At 40.3% G+C, this 23911-nt stretch overlaps 1 protein-coding gene across 3 annotated transcripts in view; it reads left to right on the forward strand.

The window, feature by feature from the left end:
* The first annotated feature begins 315 nt into the window (after positions 1–315).
* Positions 316–23911, forward strand: part of dnah10 (dynein axonemal heavy chain 10) — a 31065-nt gene continuing 7469 nt past the window's right edge. The window contains exons 1-57 of one of the 3 annotated variants that reach the window (XM_085475407.1): positions 316–711; positions 2348–2427; positions 2528–2636; positions 3041–3156; positions 3310–3535; positions 3760–3905; positions 4113–4343; positions 4519–4709; positions 4852–5050; positions 5183–5377; positions 5493–5663; positions 5977–6153; positions 6274–6441; positions 6560–6726; positions 6817–6968; positions 7065–7229; positions 7318–7525; positions 7649–7805; positions 7921–8400; positions 8501–8659; positions 9314–9430; positions 9537–9639; positions 9750–9928; positions 10037–10248; positions 10523–10683; positions 10798–11027; positions 11110–11232; positions 11319–11552; positions 11665–11888; positions 13873–14142; positions 14244–14427; positions 14514–14648; positions 14740–14892; positions 16023–16211; positions 16433–16579; positions 17071–17262; positions 17362–17480; positions 17555–17713; positions 17801–17936; positions 18029–18151; positions 18230–18361; positions 18493–18709; positions 18896–19015; positions 19119–19264; positions 19350–19502; positions 19584–19844; positions 19941–20113; positions 20195–20288; positions 20747–20914; positions 21482–21670; positions 21908–22079; positions 22176–22379; positions 22465–22545; positions 22659–22856; positions 22945–23106; positions 23220–23394; positions 23643–23824. In XM_085475407.1, coding sequence (XP_085331533.1) covers positions 483–711; positions 2348–2427; positions 2528–2636; positions 3041–3156; positions 3310–3535; positions 3760–3905; positions 4113–4343; positions 4519–4709; positions 4852–5050; positions 5183–5377; positions 5493–5663; positions 5977–6153; positions 6274–6441; positions 6560–6726; positions 6817–6968; positions 7065–7229; positions 7318–7525; positions 7649–7805; positions 7921–8400; positions 8501–8659; positions 9314–9430; positions 9537–9639; positions 9750–9928; positions 10037–10248; positions 10523–10683; positions 10798–11027; positions 11110–11232; positions 11319–11552; positions 11665–11888; positions 13873–14142; positions 14244–14427; positions 14514–14648; positions 14740–14892; positions 16023–16211; positions 16433–16579; positions 17071–17262; positions 17362–17480; positions 17555–17713; positions 17801–17936; positions 18029–18151; positions 18230–18361; positions 18493–18709; positions 18896–19015; positions 19119–19264; positions 19350–19502; positions 19584–19844; positions 19941–20113; positions 20195–20288; positions 20747–20914; positions 21482–21670; positions 21908–22079; positions 22176–22379; positions 22465–22545; positions 22659–22856; positions 22945–23106; positions 23220–23394; positions 23643–23824 — 9943 coding nt within the window. In that variant the 5' untranslated portion in view covers positions 316–482. The remainder of the gene's footprint in view (positions 712–2347; positions 2428–2527; positions 2637–3040; positions 3157–3309; positions 3536–3759; positions 3906–4112; positions 4344–4518; positions 4710–4851; positions 5051–5182; positions 5378–5492; positions 5664–5976; positions 6154–6273; positions 6442–6559; positions 6727–6816; positions 6969–7064; positions 7230–7317; positions 7526–7648; positions 7806–7920; positions 8401–8500; positions 8660–9313; positions 9431–9536; positions 9640–9749; positions 9929–10036; positions 10249–10522; positions 10684–10797; positions 11028–11109; positions 11233–11318; positions 11553–11664; positions 11889–13872; positions 14143–14243; positions 14428–14513; positions 14649–14739; positions 14893–16022; positions 16212–16432; positions 16580–17070; positions 17263–17361; positions 17481–17554; positions 17714–17800; positions 17937–18028; positions 18152–18229; positions 18362–18492; positions 18710–18895; positions 19016–19118; positions 19265–19349; positions 19503–19583; positions 19845–19940; positions 20114–20194; positions 20289–20746; positions 20915–21481; positions 21671–21907; positions 22080–22175; positions 22380–22464; positions 22546–22658; positions 22857–22944; positions 23107–23219; positions 23395–23642; positions 23825–23911) is intronic. The other 2 variants (XM_085475408.1, XM_085475409.1) reach the window with 2 other exon arrangements.

Genomic DNA, 23911 nt, shown 5'->3' on the forward strand with positions numbered 1-23911 from the left:
TGTTTTTTCCTCTTCAAGCCCTTAAATGTCTTCCCTCCTTGGGTTTATACAAGCCTTACTGAAGGGATTCTGTCAGGTCATGTTTCACATCCATGAGTTTTATGTAATGTAGTTACAGATCCAAGGTATTGTGGCACTAACACCACTGACGTGGACCCGTGGTTGGTGTGGTTCAATAGGTAGCCTTTAGGGTCTTTACTCTTTTTTTTTTTTTTTTTTCACCACAAAGGAATAACGGGCGGATGGAATATTGTCGTCATTTGTGTGCATTTTGACTATTTTGCTATATACACCAGAAATTGAAATTGACCCTTACAGTCAAAGCTCCGGGAAATAATGCCTCTCACCATGTACTCCACGAGACGTTTGGTTGCCGAGGCAACGCAAAACACCGTTTACGGTGAGTTTCAGAGCTCGAAATCGCTGCCGACATGATGATGTTAACTAATGGTAAATAGGTGGATAAAATATTGTGGAAAAATATGGTGCACGACGATTTACGAGTGGAGTGGATCCTACAGCGGGTGTCTGCTGGGTTTAATTTAAGGAAATGTCCCGACTGTTTCGATGAACTGCTCAGTCGGAGAGATGGAGAAGAAGAAGAGAAAATTATCCGTTATTTGAACTTCGTCTCCGAGGAAGACTCTCCATCGTGTCTTCTGTTTTTCAAAACTGTTAGAGAGGAAGAACGTGAAGTAGAAGTTCCCGTCGGTAAGTCCTGGTGCTTGTGCCCTCACTAGGGCTATCAGTCACCCGCAGGTCAGAAAGCCCAGTGTCTCTGAAAGCTAATTCAAGTTTGCAAAAGTGAATAAAGTTTCGATGAACCCGTATCCTTTTACTGTATTGCTTTTGGGTTAATGTAGGATGTTTTTACTGGTACCTTTTACCATGTTTCAGCATACTCTCAGAAAGTTTATTACTTATGTACACTCAACAAAAATATAAACGCAACACCTTTGTTACTGCTCCCATTCCCCATGGGATGGACGTAGAGACCTAAAATTCATTCCAGATACACAATATAACCATCCCTCCCAAACAGTGGTCACAAATCAGTCCAAATGTGTGGTAGTGGGCACATCTGCCATATTGAGATAATCCATCCCACCTCACAGGTGTGCCACATCAGGATGCTGATCTGACATCATGAGTAGTGCACAGGTGTACCTCAGACTGCCCACAACAAAAGGCCACCCTGGAATGTGCAGTTTTTTGCGCTATTGGGGGTCTGGGGACCCAGAACCGGTCAGTATCTGGTGTGACCACCATTTGCCTCATGCAGTGCAACACATCGTCGCATGGAGTCTATCAGATTGCCAATTGTGGCCTGTGGAATGTTGGTCCGCTCCACTTCAATGGCTGTGCGAGGTTGTTGGATATTCGTGGGAACTGGTACACGCTGTCGTATACGCCGGTCAAGCACATCCCGAACATGCTCAATGGGTGACATGTCCGGTGAGTATGCTGGCCATGCAAGAACTGGGACATTCTCAGCTGCCATCTGCCCTGAACAATGTGAACCATGATTCATCCGTGAAGCGCACACCTCTCCAACGTGCCAGACGCCATCGAATGTGAGCATTTGCCCACACAAGTCTGTTACGGCGACGAGCTGGAGTCAGGTCAAGACCCCGATGAGGACGACGGGCATGCAGTTGAGCGTCCCTGAGACGGTTTCTGACAGTTTGTGCAGAAATTGTTTGGTTGTGCAAACCAATTGTTCCAGCAGCTGTCTGGGTGGCTGGTCTCAGACGATCTTGGAGGTGAACCTGCTGGATGTGGAGGTCCTGGGCTGGTGTGGTTACACGAGGTCTGCGGTGGTGAGGCCGGTTGGATGTGCTGCCATATTCTCTGAAACGCCTGTGGAGACGGCTTATGGTTGAGAAATGAACATTCAATGCACGGGCGACAGATCTGGTTGACATTCCTGCTGTCAGCATGCCAATTGCACGCTCCCTCATTGCTTGTGGCATCTGTGGCATTTTGCTGTGAGACAAAACTGCACATTCCAGGGTGGCCTTTTGTTGTGGGCAGTCTGAGGTACACCTGTGCACTACTCATGATGTCAGATCAGCATCCTGATGTGGCACACCTGTGAGGTGGGATGGATTATCTCAATATGGCAGATGTGCCCACTACCACACATTTGGACTGATTTGTGACCACTGTTTGGGAGGGATGGTTATATTGTGTATCTGGAATGAATTTTAGGTCTCTACGTCCATCCCATGGGGAATGGGAGCAAAAACAAAAGTGTTGCATTTATATTTTTGTTCAGTGTAATTTAACAACGCTGTGGACATTTGGACCGCAAGACAACATCTAACAATAATGTTTACATTACCAGAAAAGAAAACTGGAGATCCTGAGCCAGGTGGGGCAGAGAACACCACCGACTTCATTACAAATGATGATAGGGAAAGTCATGTGAGATCAAACTTTAAAACTGATATAATTATTAATGCATTATTGATTGAGAGGCTCAAGATAGTTAAGGTTTAACATATTTCTGGTTTGGTGATTTCAGAGGACTGAGATAAATCTGGTCTATCACACTGAGCTTCACGTAGCTGTCAACCAGTACCCACAGAGATTTTTGAAATCTTGTGTCTTCTACTTTCTCAGGAACACAAAGGGTGAGATGCCAGTTCCTCATCGTCATACTTAAACATGTTCAAGCCTCTTATTTGCTCTCTTTAGGGGTCACCACCCTGGATCACCTGGCTCCATTTCCCCCTATCCCTAGCATCTTCCTCTGTCACACCAACCCTCTGCACATCCTCCTTCACTCCATCCACAAATCCTCCCTGTGTTTTTGCTCTTTTCCCTCTTCCTGTCAGCTCCATATTTGACATCCTTTTCAGATTAAATCCACTATTCACTCTTCAAATTCATTGTTCTGCACATGTCCAAACCATCTGAGTTTTGCTTCTCTAACTTTATTTATCCTTCTGATGTACTTATTTCTAATCTTGTCACTTCTAATGTTCCATATAAAAAAGCAATAAACAAGATACTGTGTTGTTGTATTATAAAACAGAGACTATTGTTGAACCACTGGACATGAATGAGGTCAATATCATGATGCCCTCGCTGTTTGACATCGGCATGCATTGTGGAAACCCTCTTCAGGTGCTGCAAAGCAAACTTGCCCATGTAAGAAAAATAAGAAATACAACTGATCAGGAGCAACTTTTGTTAGTAGGACTGAAAGTTGATGTCACAGCAGCATACTAGCTTTTAATCTTATTATTGTATATGGAAAAACATCAGATTTTCTAATGAATATTTGACTGCATCTCCTCTCAGGTCTATATACCCATGCTTACTGCCAACCAAATGGCAGTAGCTGGAGCAGGTGATCAAAGTGAGGAAGTTTCTCATCAGGAGAAGATGAATGGGAAGAGTGAAGCAAATGAAACAAAGAGTTTAGTGAAGCCAAGTGGGCAATTTATTATTCGTGATGAGTTGCTCAACATAACGCATAAACATTTGGGACTGCTGAACACGACTCTCCAACACCTTCAGCTTGAAGGTTCGTTTAATTACTTGAACCAAGGGCTTGCTATTGTTAAAGGCAACTCACCATGATTTTTAATTTTTATTAGAGTATATAGATTTGCAAGCAAATGCTTTTTCTTCTCTCAGTTTCCAAGCAAGAGTATCGACTAGTACTGATAAATGTCTACAGGACATTAGTTATTTTTTATGCCCATTCACAAAAAGTGATTCAGTCTAAAAGCATTCTACATGTCACAGATGGGATTTTACTGCACATTCCTGAGCTGGAGTTGGAAGACCTGCCTTCGAATCCAGAGATGGTAGAAAGCTTGGAGCAGTGCTTGATGAACTGGCAAACGCAAATAACCATTGTTATTGAGGAGCAGAAAAACAAAAAACCACAGGTTTGTAATTGTAATTTCGTGTTCTGAGATTCAGTCCAGGAACTAAAGCAGGAGAAATAATTTTTCTGCTAAATTTATGCAATATTGTCAAGAATTTAAGAAATACCCATCGACCTAAAAGGAAAACTTTCAGTTAAAGAATGTCTCAACTGCACCTGGTGACATGCAGTCGCTAGACTCAATCATTCACTCTCCATTTTCCTCCAGGCGCCTGGTCCTTTGGCTGAGATAGCACTTTGGCAGGAACGTGCGTCTGTCCTTAATGCTCTGAGTGAACAGCTTAATCATGCTGCAGTAGGGAAGATCATGGAGGTGATGACCAAAGCAGGTGCAGGCATTGTTCTTACACTGGAGGGAGCGATTGCTGAACTTACTAAATACCGTTTGGAGTCAGATGAGAATTTACGCTTCCTCAAGACACTAGAAAGGCATTTCATGGTAAGAACATTATTGCTGACTATAAAAAAAAAAGGTAGTTACATGAAACTAAAAGGTTCCATGAATCTATAAATTTTTTGCAAGGACAAAAGGAAAAGGAATCAAAAGAATGATTGTGGATCTGTTGTGTTAACTTCTCCTTCACTTTTATCAAAGCTACCATTGTCTGTTTCAGAATCTGGCTACTGGAGCAAATTTTGGTGTGATCTTGGAGACCATCCCTCCTTTAATGGAGAGCCTGCAAATTGTATGGATGATCTCCTACCACTATAACACGAACGATTGTATGGTCCCCTTAATGGAGCGAATTGCCTGGCAGCTGTGTGAACGTGTGACTCAAGCCATAGATGTCCACACGCTGTTCAAGTATATGTGGACCCATTTACATATTCTGAGACTTTTTAATTTATAGTAAAACCAAATTTATTGTTCAGTAGTCAAACAGAATCATTTATTCAAATGTGATGTTTTCTTGTGTCAGTATAATAGTGTGTTGTGCCTTAAACAGAAACAACAGGGGAGTTGCCAAATCCAAGGTCTACGAAGCTAAGCAGGTTTTAAGTCAGTGGAAGACATCCTACTTTGAGAGGCGTGCTGAAATTGAGCAATTGAGCAAGGCTTCACGTTGGGAGTTTGACCGTAAGAAACTGTTTGAGAAGACTGATTACATGGCTTCTGTCTGCCAGGATCTGTACAATGTTTTGCAGGTTGGTGTGAATATTTATATGTATAAAATACATATATAATTCATAAATACTGACCTCTCACACAATATCTGAAGATTTGAATGTGTAAAATAAACTTCAGATTTTTATTTCTCATGTGTTTGTGTTGGGTAGATTTTGGAGGAGTTTTACAATATCTTTGGCCCAGAGCTATTGAGTGTGACAGGTGACACAAAACACATTGATGAAGTGCACCGCACAGTGGAAAATCTGGTTGTGCCCCTTGAGGAGGCCGTTTTTAGTCCTTTCAACATCTCTAAGATGAGCAGCTGGAAAATGATCATGCAAGACTTCAACACGGCAGTTCAGGTGGGTTTCAGATATTGCAGAAGCTGTTTGGTTGTTCTAAATGCACAAAGTAATTAAACAGCTTGGACAAATATAACTGTGCAATATTTCAAGCTGAATGCGTGTGTCTGTTTAGGCTATTGAGGCAGAAGCGATGCACTTTATTGATGAGTCTTTTAAGACACTGCACTCTTCAACTGATGCCTTTGACATGCTGCTGAAGTTTAAACACATTCGCACCAGAGAGGTCATCAGTAACCATCTGATGAAAAAGCTTGACGATATCTTGGAGCAGTACTGCAAGGAGGTAATATGCTATTGAATAAAACATGCTGGCATCTATTTAACATTAAAGTTACTGTTAAAATCATTTTGAAGCTTCAGCTGAGGAACAGTCCACCCAAGACAATGTGACTTAAGTTGGTGAGCATGTGTGTATAAAATAATGCTACAGCTAACTAAAATCTACTAACAAATGACATTTATTCTTTATACCTTTGATCTGTCAAGCTTTGGCTAACTTATCCTTATAAAATCTCGACGTAAACGTTTCATAAAGGTAAATACTAAAGTTTTGTAATTTATGTGAGTGACACGTCATTTTGTTGGTGTGGTTGTAGGTGGACAGGACATGGGAAATTTTTGAGACAATGAAAGACAAACCACCGTTAAATAAGAATGAGCCTCCTGTGGCTGGGGCAATCAGATGGGCACGATTTCTATTCCATCGCATCAAATATGCCATCCTCCCCTTCTTGAAAGTGCCGGAGATGTTGGACTGTGAAAAGAACAAAGTGGTGAGTTATTTCAAAACGCTTTATGTCACCATTAATGTTAAACTGTTTATACACTAAAATGCTTTTTAAAACCACTTTCTGTGATTTTCTTTCTTTCTTTTTCTTTTCTTTCTGCTGTAGTTTGCTCAGGCCAGAGAGAAGTATGTAGAAGTGGCAGAGCAGCTGAAGGACTATGAGGCAGCAAAATATGAAAGCTGGATGGCGGAGACAGAACATAATTTGCCTTTGCTAATGAAAAAACCCATTTTGGCCATGGTTACCAGTAAAAACTCAACTCAAACAGAACTAGTATGTGTCTTTTGCTATTTCCTCATAACTGTTGTATCTTATATTGTGTGTTTGTGAAGGTTCTCTTATATTGTGTGTTAAGACTCTCTAAAATTCCCTGCATTTTTCTCACTTTAAGGACGTCCCGCCACCTGAAAGTTGCACACCAAAGGGTTTGCGATACATTGTGAACTTTGCTCCGGAGATCAAAGAAATAATTTCTGAGGCTTACAGTCTTGAAGCCCTGGGCTACACTGTGCCTGATCTAGCTCAAAATGTTGCACTTCAGGAAAACAAATTCATCAGGTGATGAGACTCACCCGTAACTGACCAGAAAACTCAAAAACCAGTACTTGATCTCCTTTCTCTCTTGAACTGTTTCGTCCTTCATCTTAGGTATGTCAGTGATCTGAGCAAGCTTATCAACCGCTATCACTCTGCATTGGACAGTTTGAATGAAGCACATGTCGTCATGCTGGCTCCACATATAAAAGTAGTCAGAAAAGGCATCAGTTTGGGATTCAAAAGACTCAACTGGAATTCCTTGGGTACTATTCATACAAAGGCTGACATCTCTGTTTATGCTTGCTGTCAGATGAAATTACTTTTGTATAAAACTGAAATCTGCTAATGTTTGGTTTTAGGCATCCCAGATTTCATCAACCAAAGCCTTCAGACTGTAACTAAGTTTGAGTTTGTCGTCAATCAGATTCATGAACATGAGAAGGCTATTGATTCTAAGTTGCAGTCCATGATGATGGCCAACTTACTGAAATTTCCATCACCAGATGCCTCAAACGACTTACCAGGTAGATGTATTAGAAGTATACTATTAGTTTACTGGAAATAAAGAATTTGTGCATACATTATTTTAATAGTTTCATATTTTTTCCTAAGCTATTAAGGGGTTCTGTGAACACATTGAGCGAGAGCGAGTCAAAACTGTGACGATGCTTGCCAAGAAGTATGCTGACATTGGAGTCCTTATAACTAGAATAGAACAGCTGAGTGTGGAAACCAGCACTGGCAGAGCCAAATGTATGGTAGATTATTACCAACACTGGGAACACAGAATACTGGACACTCTTACAAAGATGGTGCAGAGGTAATGAGTAATGGTTTTGAGCCTGCATAGATTGTGAGTGGTAATAATCACCACATTTCTAACAAGTAGAATGCTGTTAGTCTTAACCATTGCAACATCTGTCATGTTTGTTTTCATATTCAGAAACATTCAGGCCTTTAATATAGCGCTGATGGGAGATAAAGCTCTTTTTCAAATCACCGCCATCCTGTCTGCACCTAAGATTGTGTTGCAGCCCCAAAGCAACGAGATCTACCGCCTGCTCGTGCAGTGTATCACAGACTGTGTAGTTAGCACCAAGGTGGGCTCATCACAGTGTTTTGTTTAGTCTTTTTGTCGCTGCATTAAAAAAATAAATGATTTTCAATTTACCACTAATAATATATCTTAACTTTGGATTTATTTTTGTGTTCAAGCAATTTGTGCGTTGGATGCATGGGACCTGCATTAAGTGCCCTCCACAACATGTGGGTGCTGAAGATAAGCTGGTGACATTTAATTTCTACAGTGACGTGTCCCAGCTTCCTCAGATCAAGGAGAGCTGTGTAACTGTATCTCAGAACATCCAGCGTCTGCTTTTCTCCATCGATCAGTACCTTTACCACTGGAAGCGCTATCGGGTTCTTTGGGAAAAGAACAGAACCATTGTCAATGAAAAGTTTGCTGCAAGGAAGCCGTCCTTTGTCATGTATGATTATAAGCTGCAGTCCCTTGCTCGTATCAAGCAGGAAGTGATGCTCGAGCCTCAGTTTAAGAATGAGCACAGCGTATGCCTAAACCTGGAGCTTCTGGCCCACACTGTGAGCGAAATTGCTGAAGCCTGGATCAGTTCACTTGGTAGCTTACTCAACAAGCCTGCTAAAGAGGACATCTTTAACTTGAGAGATGAATTCATGGTAGTTAATCATAATACACAGTTTGTGTTTACAGTCTTTATCCTAAATATTCTTTGGCTTTTATGTGATTTATCTTTTTTGTGATTATTTTGTACAAAAGCAACTGTCTAAGAAGCTGAAACAGAGTCCTGACACTTTTGACGACCTGAAGTCTGTCCTTGGCACCATCTCAGCCATCAAGAACATGTCGTTAGAAGTGGAGATGAGAATCACAGATATCCAGGAACAATACAGAACACTGGCCATGTATAAAGTGGAGGTACTGTGTCTTTTTACAGAGAGAGAGTGTGTGATCAGTTTGTCTGTCTGTTAGCAGTCTGTGCAACTCACTTTTAATTTTTTCAGTATGACTCCCTAGAATGTCACAATGATGCCATAATATTTTACAAAATCACACACTGCAGGGATATATTTTAAAATCTCAAGTTTTATAACTTATAGAAGCCAAAGACTTCAGTCATTTCTGTTCCAATCACATGGGTGGAAATAGGAAAATGTTCAATTTTAGTATGTAATGCTTCAAGGTTATGGGTTAAAGGTCAGGGTTCTGCAAATTAGGAAAAAGTTTATTTGAGTTCGGATCATATAGTTCTTTAAACTAAAAAAACATTTATTTCAATATAACATTATATGAATTCACAATGAAAAAACAAAACAAAAAATACTACACTAGTTTTCCATATTAATATTGATATCAGCACAAATGATCTATGAAAGCAATGCCGGTGACATTATTGGGGATTTCTATATTACCGATACTAACATCAGCATGGAGTAATAAAAAGAAAATAAAACATCAACATTTCTTTGTATAGCCCTTGCCCTTTGGGGGGAGGCTCTGAGTGCTCTTGTATAAAACCTCAAAAGTGATCTTGTTTCCCATTTTAAAAAGTTTATGTCTTATGTGCTTTAGGCAGGTGAGGATGAATGGGAGCTGGTGGCCTGCATTGGCCAGATGTGGAGTGACCTTTTCATAGAAGCCAGACAAGTAGACCGAAGTCTGAAAGACATCAAGAAATCATTTACTGTGGTAAGATATCAATCCCATACAATGTTCTTAAACCTAAAAATAAACAGAAATGTTCTTGTCTTACATTTATGATTGCCACACTTGTCTCCCATCCACACACCCAAAGATCACAAAGGAGAATATCGAAGAGTTCAAACAGGAGTTGTCTGTGTTTGCCGAAAGCTTCAACATGCATGGTCCTGGAGCTGTAGGAGATGATTTGGAGAAAGGTACTTGGGCACTTAGATGAATGCTGCTGTTGCTGAGTAGAGAATAGTAGTGCATGGTAAATGTTGAAATGTAGTGGAGCAACAAGCCCGTGTCACTTTTATTTTTGCAGGACTGGCCATTATGGGAAAATACGAGGCAGATCTTGCAAAGATTGTAGCAGGTCAACAGGAAATAACTAATGCTGAAAAGCTGCTGGACTTGTCAGTCACCACTTTCCCAGAAGTTCTGAGCATAAAGAATGACATGAATGGCTTGAGACAGATATATGATATATATAAAGCTCAGCAGGTGGGATATGCTTGTAAAACACCAGTGCATAATACACATAAATGTGATCATTAAATTTTTTTTAAATTTTTATATATATATATATATGCTTGTCCTGTCATCTTGCAGGATGCAAAGACACAGTGGTCTCAGACCTTGTGGATAGATTTAGACATCCAGCTGCTACAACAGGGCATTGAGGGTTTCATCAAACGCTTAAGGCTGCTGCCCAAAGAAGTGCGGGCCATGCCTGTGGCCTTTTTCCTAGACGGATGCATGAAGGAGTTCAGAGAGTCTCTGCCTCTTTTACTGGACCTGAAGAATGAGGCCCTCAGAGACAGGTCTGTCTCAAGATTGATACTAGTGAGAAACCAGAATGAATATAATACCCCCCCAAAATTTACAGTTAATAACGTAGCTGGATTTGTTTTATTGTCACTTAGGTTTAAATTTATTGCTCCTAGCGGATTGTTCTGCAATACGCATAATATTGACAATAAGTAGAGTATTAAATACTCTACTTATTTAGATGTAAACTTTTGAATTCACGTGTTCAAATTATCTATGTCCAGATAAAACAAAAAAACTGAGAATAAAAATGTCTTTATATTCAAGGCACTGGAAGGAACTGATGGAAAGGACTGGCACCAGCTTTGAGATCAACCCTGAAAGCTTCACACTGGAGAACATGTTTGCTATGGAGTTGCACAAATATGCAGATGTCATAGGCGACATCGTCACCTCGGCTGTAAAAGAGCTTGGTATTGAGAAGGCAGGTTCTCTCTTTTTTAAAAACATTCTCAAAATGGAATAATCTGCCAGTTCTATCAGTTCATCAGGGAAATGACAGTTACTTCTAAAACATGTTATCTGTATCTGGTTCCAGGGAGTAAAAGGAGTGGTAGAGACCTGGGAAAACATGAAGTTCAATGTTCAGCCCTATTTCAAAGGCACTCAGGAACGTGGCTCCATTCTGGGTGCGGTGGATGAGATCTCACTGAATGTGGACAATGATGTCATGAACTTACAGAGCATGGCTGGCAGCCGCTTTGTTGGACCCTTCCTTGGTACCATACAGCAGTGGGAAAAAAATCTGTCTGTTATTTCTGAGACTATTGAGGTGAGTAAGACTGGCCAAATTTTCCTTCACCCTTAGGCTGATCCACAAAATACTTATAGGAAAAAAAATACGTCTTTCACAGGTCTGGTTGCTCGTGCAGAGAAAATGGATGTACTTGGAGAGCATATTTATAGGAGGAGACATTCGCTTGCAGTTACCTGAGGAAGCAAAGAAATTTGATAACATTGACAAAAGGTTTAAAGACGTAAGTGTTGCTATAATATTGGTCTTAAAAAATTAAAGTACTTTCTTCTAGACTTGTCAAAATTACATCTCTCTTTGTTTGTGTAGATAATGAATGACACAGTGAGGAATCCAAACATTAAGCGCTGTTGCCTGGTTCCCAACCGGCTAACAGACCTGCAGGCCCTGAGTGACGGTTTAGAGAGATGCCAGAAGAGTCTTAATGATTACCTGGACTCAAAGCGACATGCATTTCCTCGCTTCTTCTTCATCTCTGATGATGAACTGCTCAGCATTCTGGGGAGTAGTGACCATACCTGTGTCCAGGAACATATGATCAAGGTATTTGGCAAGTACAAGCGATGGTGGAGTGGTAGACAAGACCTTAATTTTTCAAAGTATAGATAGGGAGGCTCATTGTTTCCAATGTGTGTTTTTTCTTTTGTCTCACAAGATGTATGACAACATAGCATCTCTGAGATTTGACGTGGATAGCAATGGAGAGACAGTAGTTGGAGCCATGGTGTCTGCTGAGGGTGAGGTGATGGAACTAAGACAGCCTGTCGCAGTGGAGGGCAGGGTGGAGGAGTGGATGATGGGGGTGCTACTGGAGATGAGGAAGACTAACAGGCTCATCACAAAGGAAGCGATCTTCCACTACTGTGAAGACCGGAGTAGGTATGTGTAAATAACATGCACCAGAGAAAGAAACCGCTTGTGTTGTTTTTTTGTTTTTTTTTTAATATTTTCGTACTAGCCAGGGTTTTTTTAGTCCTCATCAATCAAAATGTTTGTTTCGAAACACACAAGGTCATTTCTGATGGTTGGCATGTCTTTGTCTTGAGCAAACTCTACAATACCAAGGTGATACTGGCCAATGTATATGCCCCCAATGTGGATAATATTGAGTGCATTTTCTCTTTATTGCCTGATCCGAGCTCATACTCTCTAATACAGGGTGGGGATCTTAACTGTTGGCTCCCCAACCCCATAACTTTAAGTAAATCTCCATCGTTTGTTCAGTCCTGTCTGTCTAATTGTGGTGTCTTTGACACCTGGCACTGTCTCAGTCCAAACTCAGTTTTCTCACAGGTCCACCATACCTATTTTAGGATTGATTATTTTATTATTGATAATCAGTGGCTTTCATCGGTCCGCCCCTGTGACTACCAGAGCATAGTGGTGTAGGATCATAATTTTATAAAATTCAGCGAAAAAACAACAACAATCTTTTGTGTTTCAAACGAATACTACAAATGAATCTTCTAACCTGATTATTTGGGATACATGAAAGACGTTTCTGAGATAGCAAATAATTTCTTATTCAGCAAACATGAAAAGGCCAATACAGAGCAACTTGAATTACCCAACCAAATTAAAGAAATGCTGTATTTTCCCTCCACTGAGACCTGTGGGTATGTCCCCTCCTTACATGCGGAGAAGGCATTTGACTGTGTGTAGTGGGAGTATCTATTGTTACAAAAATTCTACTTTGGACCTAAATTTATTTATTGGATAAAATTGCTATATTTCTTCCCTAAAGCCTCAGTCCTTTTGAACTTCCAACGGTTACAGCCCACCAACCTCCAACAATGAACCTTGGCAAGGGTGTCCTTAAGCCCACTACTACTCTTTGATTTTGCTATAGAACCATTGGCTATCACACTCTGAAGCTATGCAGATGCCTCAGAGATTTGGAGGAGAGGAGTTGTGCATAAAGATCTCCTGGTCTTCCTAGTGGATCTATACCTTCTATGTTGTCAATTATCATTCAGTTTGGCCAGGACACATTTGGAACTTACATAAAAGTGAACTCTTCTGGGTAAATGGAGGAGAGTCTGGGCCAGGATACTCAAACTTCCCATTTAAAATAGCAGAAAACCAATTCACATATCTGGGCAAAACTGTTACAAGGAAGTACAAATTTTCTTACTTCACTAAATAATACAAAACAGTTTCTGACACAGTGGTCCCCCCTCAGCTAAAACTCTGTTAAAATGAACGCTCTTATTCAATTAGCAATAACAGCTAATCGTTCCACCTGGTGTGGAAATATTTAGCAAAGTTCCATCACTACTCTTTAAGTTTCAACAAGGAAGGGATTCTCTTTTTCTCTCTCTCTCTCTCTCTCTCTTTAAATATATAATTTATTTATGTATGTGGATCGTCATTTATTTATATGTATATAATTATATAGAATATATACATATAATTCTATTCTTATTCTATATTATTTATTCTACATATATTTCTCTTTTTACGTAATCCGGCTTGAGGATGGGGTTAATTTTTGGGAAAGTTGTGGAGCATAGAATTGCACACTTTACCTTAACTATGTTACCTCAACAATAATCAAGTCTAGTTTTGTTCATTCTTAGAATTGAAGACCACTTTGCATTCAATGCTTTTTTGGATTTCTTTCTTTTTTTCCCTTCACAAGCTCTGCAATGTTGTCTTTTCTATTGTGTTTGTTATAAATGTGTGCAAATGTTCTGTTTGGTTAAACTTAATAAAAATATCTTTGAGAAAAAAAGTTTTTGATATTCGCTAAGAGGCACAGTGATGACACGTTTGTGACCGAAAGAAGTGCCTGAGTGTTTTTGCCAATGTCTGCGTGTGCAAGTCTGGCCCTCAGGTAATCTGTCATTGCAATGTTTTACAGGGTGGATTGGATGTTGCTGTACCAGGGCATGGTTGTACTAGCTGCTAACCAAGTTTGGTGGACCTGGGAGTTAGAGGATGTCTTTAAAAATGTGAAGAAAGGAAAGAAGCATGCACTTAAGAACTATGCTGAGAAAATGCACAAACAGATTGATGAGCTGGTGTCACGCATTATTCAGCCTTTGAAGAAAAATGACAGACGAAAGCTCAACACTGTGCTCATCATTGATGTCCACGCAAGAGACATAGTGGACAGCTTTGTGCTAAAAAGGTAAACTTGACTTTTGCAGGTTTGAACATTTGTTTGTGGCAGTGTGTTTTAAATAGTGAAAATAATAAAAGAACGACATTTAAAGTTCAGTTTCCTTCCAGCATAATGGATGCACAAGAATTTGAATGGGAAAGCCAGCTGAGATTTTACTGGGTCCGGGAAGATGACAACTTATTTGTGCGCCAGTGCAGTGCATCTTTCTCCTATGGCTACGAATACATGGGGTTGAATGGGCGGTTGGTTATAACCCCACTGACAGACCGGATCTACCTCACTCTCACACAGGTCTGGGATATAAGCAAATTTTTAATACCTAAGCATGTACATTTTTTCGACTAAAACATGCCTGTCCATGTGTATTTGGGATGAAGGCACTGTCCATGTACTTGGGTGGAGCTCCTGCTGGACCTGCTGGTACAGGAAAGACAGAGTCCACCAAGGATCTGGCTAAGGCTTTGGGCCTGCTCTGTGTTGTTACAAACTGTGGTGAGGGCATGGACTACTTGGTAAGAAGCTTTTCTGGGATTTAAAAAAGTGCAGTCATCACTTGTCATCACTCTAGCTTTTTACGTGAATGTCCTCTCCCTTTGTGTCCAGGCAGTGGGCAAGATCTTGTCTGGCCTTGCACAGTGCGGAGCTTGGGGCTGCTTTGATGAGTTCAATCGTATCGATGCCTCAGTGTTGTCAGTGATCTCCTCCCAAATCCAGACTATCCGCAATGCTCTCATTCTACACCTTAACAGGTTTTATGTAAGTCTGTTTAGTTATGTGGGACCAGCAGTGTTGGTCAAGTTACTTGAAAAAAGTAATCAGTAACTAATTACTGATTACTTCCCCCAAAAAGTAATCCCATTACTTTACTGATTACTATTTTCAAAAGTAATTAATTACTTAGTTACTTAGTTACTTTTTAAAAACACGATTTACAACCTGAAGAGGTGATAAAGCGATAGATCTTTCAGCCCAATTCTACTTTTTCTACATAATCCATCATACAAAATGTAATCAAATGGAAAAGTCTCTTTTTTTAACTTGTTTTATCAGTTTTAATCTTTTAACTTTATGCATCAAGCAAAAATTTAATTATATGCAACATTCCCTGACTTGAATAAATTAGTTTAACATTTAAACCTATTTTCTGCACATTCCAGCACATAAAATAAAATATTTTTTGTGTTTACACTCACTCTTTCAAATAGATGCAAGTAAAACACAGGAGAACATAAATAAAGTCAAAGACTCAGCGGTGCTGTTGCTCTATTTTCACCTGTAAAGCAGGACTGCGGTAGGCGGAGGTTTACCCTGGTGCAGGTGTGCCGCGGTCAGTTGAAGAATCCGCGACTTCCTCTGTGAGTTTCCCATTACGTCATGGCGCACTCGGTGCTTGCTTGGAAGTTTAGGGTTTTTTTTCGCTGTAAAAAGAAGTTTTCTTCCCACGCACAATGGACGCTAATGTTTTTGTCACTTTTTATGGAATCAAACTCAAAGTAAGGTCAGTACTTCCACGCTTTAAACGCTGCACGCTCATACTCTCTCCCACAATCGATATGTGATCCATTGTTGATCTGCAGACAGCTGTTGTCACTAACGGCGCACTCGCTTACGTCACTGTTGTGAGACATTCTCGCAAAAAAATCACGGTTTTAGTAACGCAGTAACGCAGCGTTCCTACGGGAAAGTAACGGTAATCTAATTACCGTTTTTGCAATAGTAATCCCTTATTTTACTCGTTACTTGAAAAAAGTAATCAGATTACAGTAACATGTTACAAGTAACGCGTTACTGCCCATCTCTGGGGACCAGTAATAAATATATATTTTTCATGTATGCATTATATATGTATTACACCTAAACACCTTCCATCTCCCTATACGCATCAGTTTGAAGGGCAAGAGATCAACTTGGATGACCGCATAGGAATTTTCATCACTATGAACCCTGGTTACGCAGGACGTACAGAGCTGCCTGAATCCGTCAAAGCTCTCTTCAGGCCTGTGGTGGTCATTGTGCCGGACCTGCAGCAGATTTGCGAGATTATGCTCTTCTCTGAGGGTTTCCTAATGGCCAAGGTACCACATGCACCCATGAACTTGCATTTGATTTCATTTGCACATGCTGTCAGCTGTACTGCAAGAAATGCATCATAAACTATGTACACGCACAGGTTATATTGTATTACTTTATATTGTTAAATAGTACAAAAAATGCATATGAAAATAGATAACTTGGAGATTTTGACTTTTGACTGATAATAGTGTTATTAATGTGTCTCTACTTCTGTTCTTTTCAGGTGCTGGCAAAGAAAATGACCGTACTTTATAAGCTGGCTCGTGAACAGCTGTCCAAGCAGTCTCATTATGACTTCGGCCTGCGCGCTCTCAAGTCTGTCCTAGTGATGGCAGGAGAGCTGAAGAGAAGCTCACCTGAGCTGAGCGAGGTACAGAAAAATAACAAATAAAACTTTTTCTTTTTCTTTTTTTTTAAATTGACAGAAAACCAAGTTGCTATTTGTGACTTCTCAGGTAAAAGTTGAAGGTTGATTTATCCTAGGAATATGTTGGACATTTGTAAAGGTTACCAAATGCTCGATTTGTCCTGTATCATCCAAAATTTCTTTTTTTAAGATGACACAGAGAATGTAAGATAGAGGTGCAAATCTTATATTTGTTTATCAATAGTTTAATTCTTATTATTTTACACAAAAGTTGGAGCTGTTATTTGTACTGAAAACTGTCCTTCATTAAACTATTGTTACATAGCCCCCATGTTCAAAAAATATTTGTGTGCAACAATTTTATAGGTTCGTTTTTTATTTTTTCAGTATTTTCAATACTGAAATATTATGAAGTTGATGTATAAATGCATAAATTCTTTTTCATTCATTCCGTCGTTCAGTTCATGTATTTATGTCTATCCCTCTGACAACAGGATGTGGTGTTGATGCGGGCTCTCAGGGACATGAACCTACCCAAGTTTGTGTTTGAGGATGTCCCTCTGTTCCTCGGGCTGATCTCAGACCTGTTCCCTGGGCTTGATTGCCCCCGTGTTCGCTATCCCAACTTCAATGATGCTGTGGAACAGACCCTGGAGGACAAAAAATATGTCATACTACCCAACCAGGTGCAAAGTCTCATATTTGATGTTGTCTATCAATTTCTAGCAAAGTTTTGCTGTTTAAATGTGTCAACAGTAAACTGTTGCATCCATCTGTTGTTTCAGGTGGATAAAGTGGTGCAGATGTATGAGACAATGATGACACGGCACACTACAATGATTGTGGGTCCAACAGGTGGAGGAAAATCAGTGGTGATCAACACATTATGTCAAGCTCAGACAAAGTCAGTTTAACTTTACATCGTCTCTCTGATCTTTTGTGTGAACAGTAGTAACTTTTAATCTATCTCACCATCAGAATGGGACTGCAAACCAAACTGTATCCTCTGAACCCTAAAGCCATGAGCGTGATTGAACTTTATGGTATTCTGGACCCAGACACGCGAGACTGGACTGATGGGATTCTATCCAACATCTTCCGTGAAATTAACAAGCCTACTGACAAAAAAGACAGGAGGTAGACAATATTTTTAGAAGGCATGTAATCATCCATTTAGGATAACAAGAAATCATTTCTGTAAATCACCTGCTCTTTGACAAACAGGTACATCCTGTTTGATGGGGATGTGGATGCTCTGTGGGTCGAAAATATGAACTCAGTGATGGATGACAACAAGCTTCTGACTCTAGCCAATGGAGAAAGGATCCGTTTACAAAGTCACTGTGCTCTGCTGTTTGAGGTTTGTCTGAATTTCAAGATTTCTGTTAGTAGAATGCAATTGCCTGGATTGTGCCTCAAAGAAAGCTTAATGTAAGAAAACTACCCACACAGGTTGGAGATCTGCAGTATGCTTCCCCAGCTACTGTTTCCCGCTGTGGAATGGTATTTGTTGATCCTAAAAACCTGCGATATACCCCATTCTGGCAAAGATGGGTGAACAGCAGACCTGATAAGGTTTGAGAAACAAAATCACTGTTTAAAATGCATACTTCTCTAGACTTTTAAATACTGTTGTCTCTTTTTTTTGTCTAGGAACAAGAAGTGCTTAATAGTCTGTTTGAGAAATATGTCCACAGCTCTATTGACATGATTGTGGATGGTGTTGTTGATGGGAAACAAGGAGAGAAACTTAAGACTGTTGTCCCCCAGACAGATCTGAATATGGTAGGATAATCTCATCCACTGTAAATGCTCCTTTGCACTTGATTGTATTTAAATAAGAAGAAATGAATGGAATTAATGGTATAGTCTCATAACCTGAACTTGAACTAACTATGCATGATATGTGTGTTTAGGTCACTCAGTTGTGCTTAACACTGGATGCACTTCTTGAGAGTGAAAACAGCACTCCCGAAGTCCTGGAGTGTTACTTTCTGGAAGCTCTGTACTGTTCACTTGGGGCTACATTGCTGGAGAGTGGTAGGATCCAGTTTGATGAGTTCATCAAAAAGCTGTCCTGCCTACCTACAGTTCATGATGAGAAAGCCCTGGCTGGGCCTGGCGAGATCCCAGGTAAAAGGGGACGATTTCTTCTTATTTTATGGTGAAAATGACCATTCATTCTCTTGGGTTTATAGTGGATTGATTAATGATTTATGGAGAAAAAAAGAACTATGATAAACCTTTTTCACAGGTATTTGTGCCAGTTTTTAAACTGTTTTACTTAATATTGTTAACGAAGTGACTTCATCCATATAGGATGCCTCCCAACCTTGTATGATTTTCACTTTGATGGAACACAAGGGAAGTGGGTTCCCTGGAATTCTCTGGTCCCCAAATACATCCACAGCCCTGAAATGAAGTTCATTGATATCCTAGGTAAAGGTCTTGTCTGTATACTGTGAAAACTGGGCAACATAGGTGTAAATACATGCATCATGAATTATACATTTCTGCCTTGGTACCTTCATTCTCTCTTTAGTGCCAACTATTGACACAACAAGAACCAGTTGGATCCTGGAGCAGATGGTGAAGATAAAGAGGCCGCTGCTACTGGTTGGAGAGTCTGGCACTTCCAAGACTGCCACTATTCATAACTTTCTGAAGAATATTAATGCAGAAACAAGTGTAAGTTGTACATCTTACTGTACACACAGTATGTACATATATTTCTTTGTCATATGGGTTTAAATGTCTTTCTTTCTGTTCCCAGAGTACTCTTGTCATCAACTTCTCCTCCAGAACAACATCATTGGATCTGCAGAGAAACCTCGAAGCCAATGTGGAGAAAAGGACTAAAGAGACCTATGGACCTCCCATGGGGAAGAGACTCCTGATCTTTATGGATGACATGAATATGCCAAAGGTACCTGTTTTAAGTAGTCTTTTATTCTTTAAAGTGCGATAGTGCTTACATGTTTGAAATGACTGTAATACACTTGTGCAGGTGGATAACTATGGCACACAGCAGCCTATTGCGCTTCTAAAGCTGCTTTTGGATCGAGGAGGCATATATGACAGAGGAAAGGAGCTTAACTTCAAAATCCTCAAGGATCTTGGCTTTATTGCTGCCATGGGAATGGCAGGAGGTGGGCGAAACGAGGTGGATCCTCGCTTCATCTCACTCTTCAGTGTCTTTAGCGTCCCCTTCCCTACAATGGAGTCCCTCCACCTTATCTACGGTTCTATTTTAAAAGGCCACACCAGAGTGAGTACCTCTTTCACATATAAATCAAAACATATTGAAATCTCAACCATCTGCATCACTTTAATTCTCCAATTTGTACGTGATAAAACATTTTAGCTGTTTGAGGACACCATACAGAAAGTTTGTGATCAGGTCACGTCCTGCACACTGGAGCTCTACAACACCATCATCAAAGATATGCCACCCACTCCCTCCAAATTCCACTACATCTTCAACCTGAGAGACCTGTCAAGAGTGTACAATGGACTCACCCTCACCAAACCGGACAGGTCTAATCTAGCATATTCACTCTTGTGACAGACTGACAGAGGTCTGTGATCCTAAATGTCTTTCCTTTCTCTGACTTACAGGTTTTTGACTGTAGCCCAGTTTGTACGTGTGTGGAGAAATGAGTGCTTGAGAATCTTCCATGACAGACTCATTGATGAAACTGACAAAGCTTTGGTAATATTTACTAATAATATTAGCAGATGTTTAATGTGAATTCTCCTTTTTAATGACTAAAGGCAAAACTGTCTTTCTCCTGTCTTCCTCCACTAACCCCCAACGGGTCGTGGCAGACCTCTCCATGAGACTGGTTCTGCTTGAGGTTTCTTCCTGTTAAAAGGGAGTTTTTTCCTTCCAACTGTTGCAAAAACACTTGCTCAAAATGGATCATGGATATTATTGTTGGGTTTTCCTCTGTTTTCTTTGTGTTATTGTAGGATCTTTAGCTTACACTATATAGCGCCTTGAGGCAGCTTTTGTTGTGATTTTGCACTATATAAATAAAATTTGTTAAACTGAATTTAATTAAAAAGGCAAATACTAAGTGGGTAATTGGTTCCATGTTGGATGTAACAATAAGACTCAAAATCTACTGATAGATACTGATACTGAAGATGTGTGTTTTTTTCCCCAAGGTCCAAAGGCACATAAACAACATGACTGAGGAGCATTTTAAGTCGGACATGGAGGCAGTTATGAGAGACCCAATTCTTTTTGGAGACTATAGGACAGCCCTCAGTGATACTGAACCAAGGGTGTATGAGGACATACAAGACTATGATGCTTCAAAAGCCCTGTTTCAGGTAAAGTTATTACCTTAACCCAAGTGGTCATATGGTTAGATTGATTTGTTTATTTGTATGTTTGTTATCAGAGTTACTCCAAAAGTATAAATGAGTTTGCATGAACATTTTAGCAGAGGTGTGGCTTGGGCCAGGAGATATTTCTGTAAGGATTGTCTGCTAATGTGAGCTAGGACAATATTTAGTTTTCACGTTGTATCTTATACATACCAGGTTAAACAAATCTTGATGTTTTCAAGAAAATATTACAAACTATTCTGGGGGAAAATGTTCATCTTGGTGGAGGTGTGGGGTCTCAGACAGAAAAGTGAAGTAATACTGCCGGTTTGATTCACTGGGATGAGCAGCCAACCACATGCTGCATGGTGGAGAGTGGCTGGCCCGTGTTCAAGTCTGAACTGTGGCCATTTGCTGCATTTCTCTTTCTCTCTCCCTCCACTTTCCTGTAGCTCTTCTCTGTAACTGTCTTATAAAGTCAACAAAATAAAATAATGTAAGAGTATGTTTTGGCATTTGTTATAGTTGTTATACTCCTTTAACAGATCACTGTGTTATGTAATTCTGCAGGAAATCTTAGAGGAATACAATGAGAGCAAATCGAGGATGAACCTAGTGCTCTTTGACGATGCTCTGGAACATCTGACCCGGGTTCACCGCATCATCCGTATTGATCGCGGCCATGCTCTGCTTGTTGGTGTGGGGGGCTCTGGCAAGCAGTCCCTTACCAAGCTGGCTGCCTTTGCTGCTGGCTGTGAGGTGGTAAAATTCATGATTGGTGTGGCGAAGGGCAAATGACTGTCACTAACAAGTGTCATATACACTAAAATTACATTTTAAGCAATGCAAATGAATTTTACTAACATGTCTTGGGATGTGAAAGCTGCAATCTTGTAACTGTAAGGCTACTACATGAGGGCTTTCAATGTTAAGCAGTGCTAAACCTTCTTCACAAATACATTTCCAGCTTTAGATTTTTGGATCTGCTTTCCCCAGGTATTTGAGATAACGCTGAGCAGAGGATACAGTGAGTCTAACCTCCGTGAAGACCTAAAAACTCTGTACTTGAAGCTTGGCATTGAGAATAAGAAGACCGTGTTTCTTTTTACTGATGCTCACGTTGCTGAGGAAGGCTTCTTGGAGCTCATTAACAACATGCTTACCTCAGGTTGGATATGACTATAATCTCCTGACCTCCTCACTCTCTATTTATCTCTCTTAAAAGCTACAGCTGCAGTGCTCTCACCATGCACTCTATTTATAGGCATTGTTCCTGCATTGTTTCCCGATGATGAGAAAGAATCCATTCTCAACCAGCTTCGAGACGAAGCTCTTACAATGGGATCAGATCCCTCTAAAGACAGTGTGTGGCAGTACTTTGTCAACAAGAGTGCCAACAATCTACACATTGTTTTAGGCATGTCTCCAGTGGGAGATACCCTGAGGACACGCTGCAGGAACTTCCCAGGTGAAATATTTGGTCAGGCTTCAATTGACTTAATATAGTTTATAAATTAGTTTTATTAACCCGACGTACTTCTTATTTCTCCCAGGACTGATGAACAACACTGTAATAGATTGGTTCCTTCCATGGCCTCCGCAGGCATTACTTGCAGTAGCTCAGTCTTTTCTTGGTGTGTAATTAAACTTACTTCTATTATATGTATTTGTCGTGGAAAATGTTTATTTTAAAACAGGTGTTTCAGTAAGACAGTTGAAATGTTATATTATTATTGTCCTTCCACAGGTGAAAGTCCGATGATACCAGATGCACACTCTGCAGCTGTTATAGATCATGTATGCATGGTCCACGGCTCTGTGGATCACTACAGCAAGCTATTCCAGCAAAAACTCAGACGCTGCAACCATGTAACTCCAAAGAACTACTTGGACTTTATTAACACCTATTCCAAACTCTTAGAGGAAAAAGACCAATTTATTCTCGGTGAGGGAATGAAACCTGTTGTAAATGCAGGGTTTCTGTTGGAGTTAGTGTGCATTAGAGACCGTTAATGTGTCTTCTTCTGTTCTAGCTCAGTGCAAGCATCTGGAGGGAGGTTTGGATAAACTGAAGGAAGCCAGTGAACAGCTGGCTGAACTGAACGTCAAGCTGGCAGATCAGAAAGTTGTCCTGGCTGAAAAGTCCACGGCATGTGAAGCCCTGCTGGATGAGATTGCCGCCAACACAACAGTAGGTTAGTAAACACTTGCCTGCCGTATGGCCTTCATTAATACAGTATCCTGTAGTCTTCAAATGGAAATTAAGTGCAGTTAGTTCAAACCACTTATCAATAACTTTCTTTTCTAGCTGAGGAAAAAAAGGTTCTGGCAGAAGACAAAGCTAAAGAGATTGAGGAGCAAAATAAAGTCATAGCTGTTGAGAAGAAAGAAGCTGAGAGTTCCTTAGCTGAAGCTCTGCCAGCATTAGAGGCCGCACGTAATGCCCTGCAAGACCTGGAAAAATCTGATGTAACAGAGATCCGGTAAACTGTGCTCCTTATGAAGAACATTCTTTTCATTCTGTTGTAGAAATACATTACATGTAAATTACATTTGGCTCTTGGATAACATAAACCCTGAAAAGGAATACTGGACAGTGCAGAGCGGTTCATTTTCAAGAGACCTTAATGAGTCGTCATTGATGCACAGCCATTGCTTATCATGACAATTAAGTCCTCTTTTAATCAGTGTTTTCCCTTTATCGGCTTTTTCCTGTTGGTCCAATGTGAAGATCATTTGCCAAGCCACCCAAACAGGTGCAGGTGGTTTGCGAGTGCATCCTGGTGTTGCGTGGCAACAAAGAAATCAGTTGGCAGTCAGCAAAAGGGATGATGTCAGAAGCGAACTTCCTGCGCTCCCTGATGGAGATGGATTGTGATGCGATCACTAACAACCAGGTCAGGACAGTCAAGGGTAAGTTGAATTTACGTTGAGTACAAAAGTAAAAACAAGTAATGGTGCTAGTATACTGTGCAAGAGAGTGCTAATTGAATTTGACAG

The sequence above is a fragment of the Copadichromis virginalis genome, linkage group LG12, assembly GCF_057382275.1.
Source record: "Copadichromis virginalis isolate Kocher_CV1m ecotype Utaka linkage group LG12, C_Virginalis_male_GT1.1, whole genome shotgun sequence".
Taxonomy (NCBI): Eukaryota; Metazoa; Chordata; class Actinopteri; order Cichliformes; family Cichlidae; genus Copadichromis; species Copadichromis virginalis.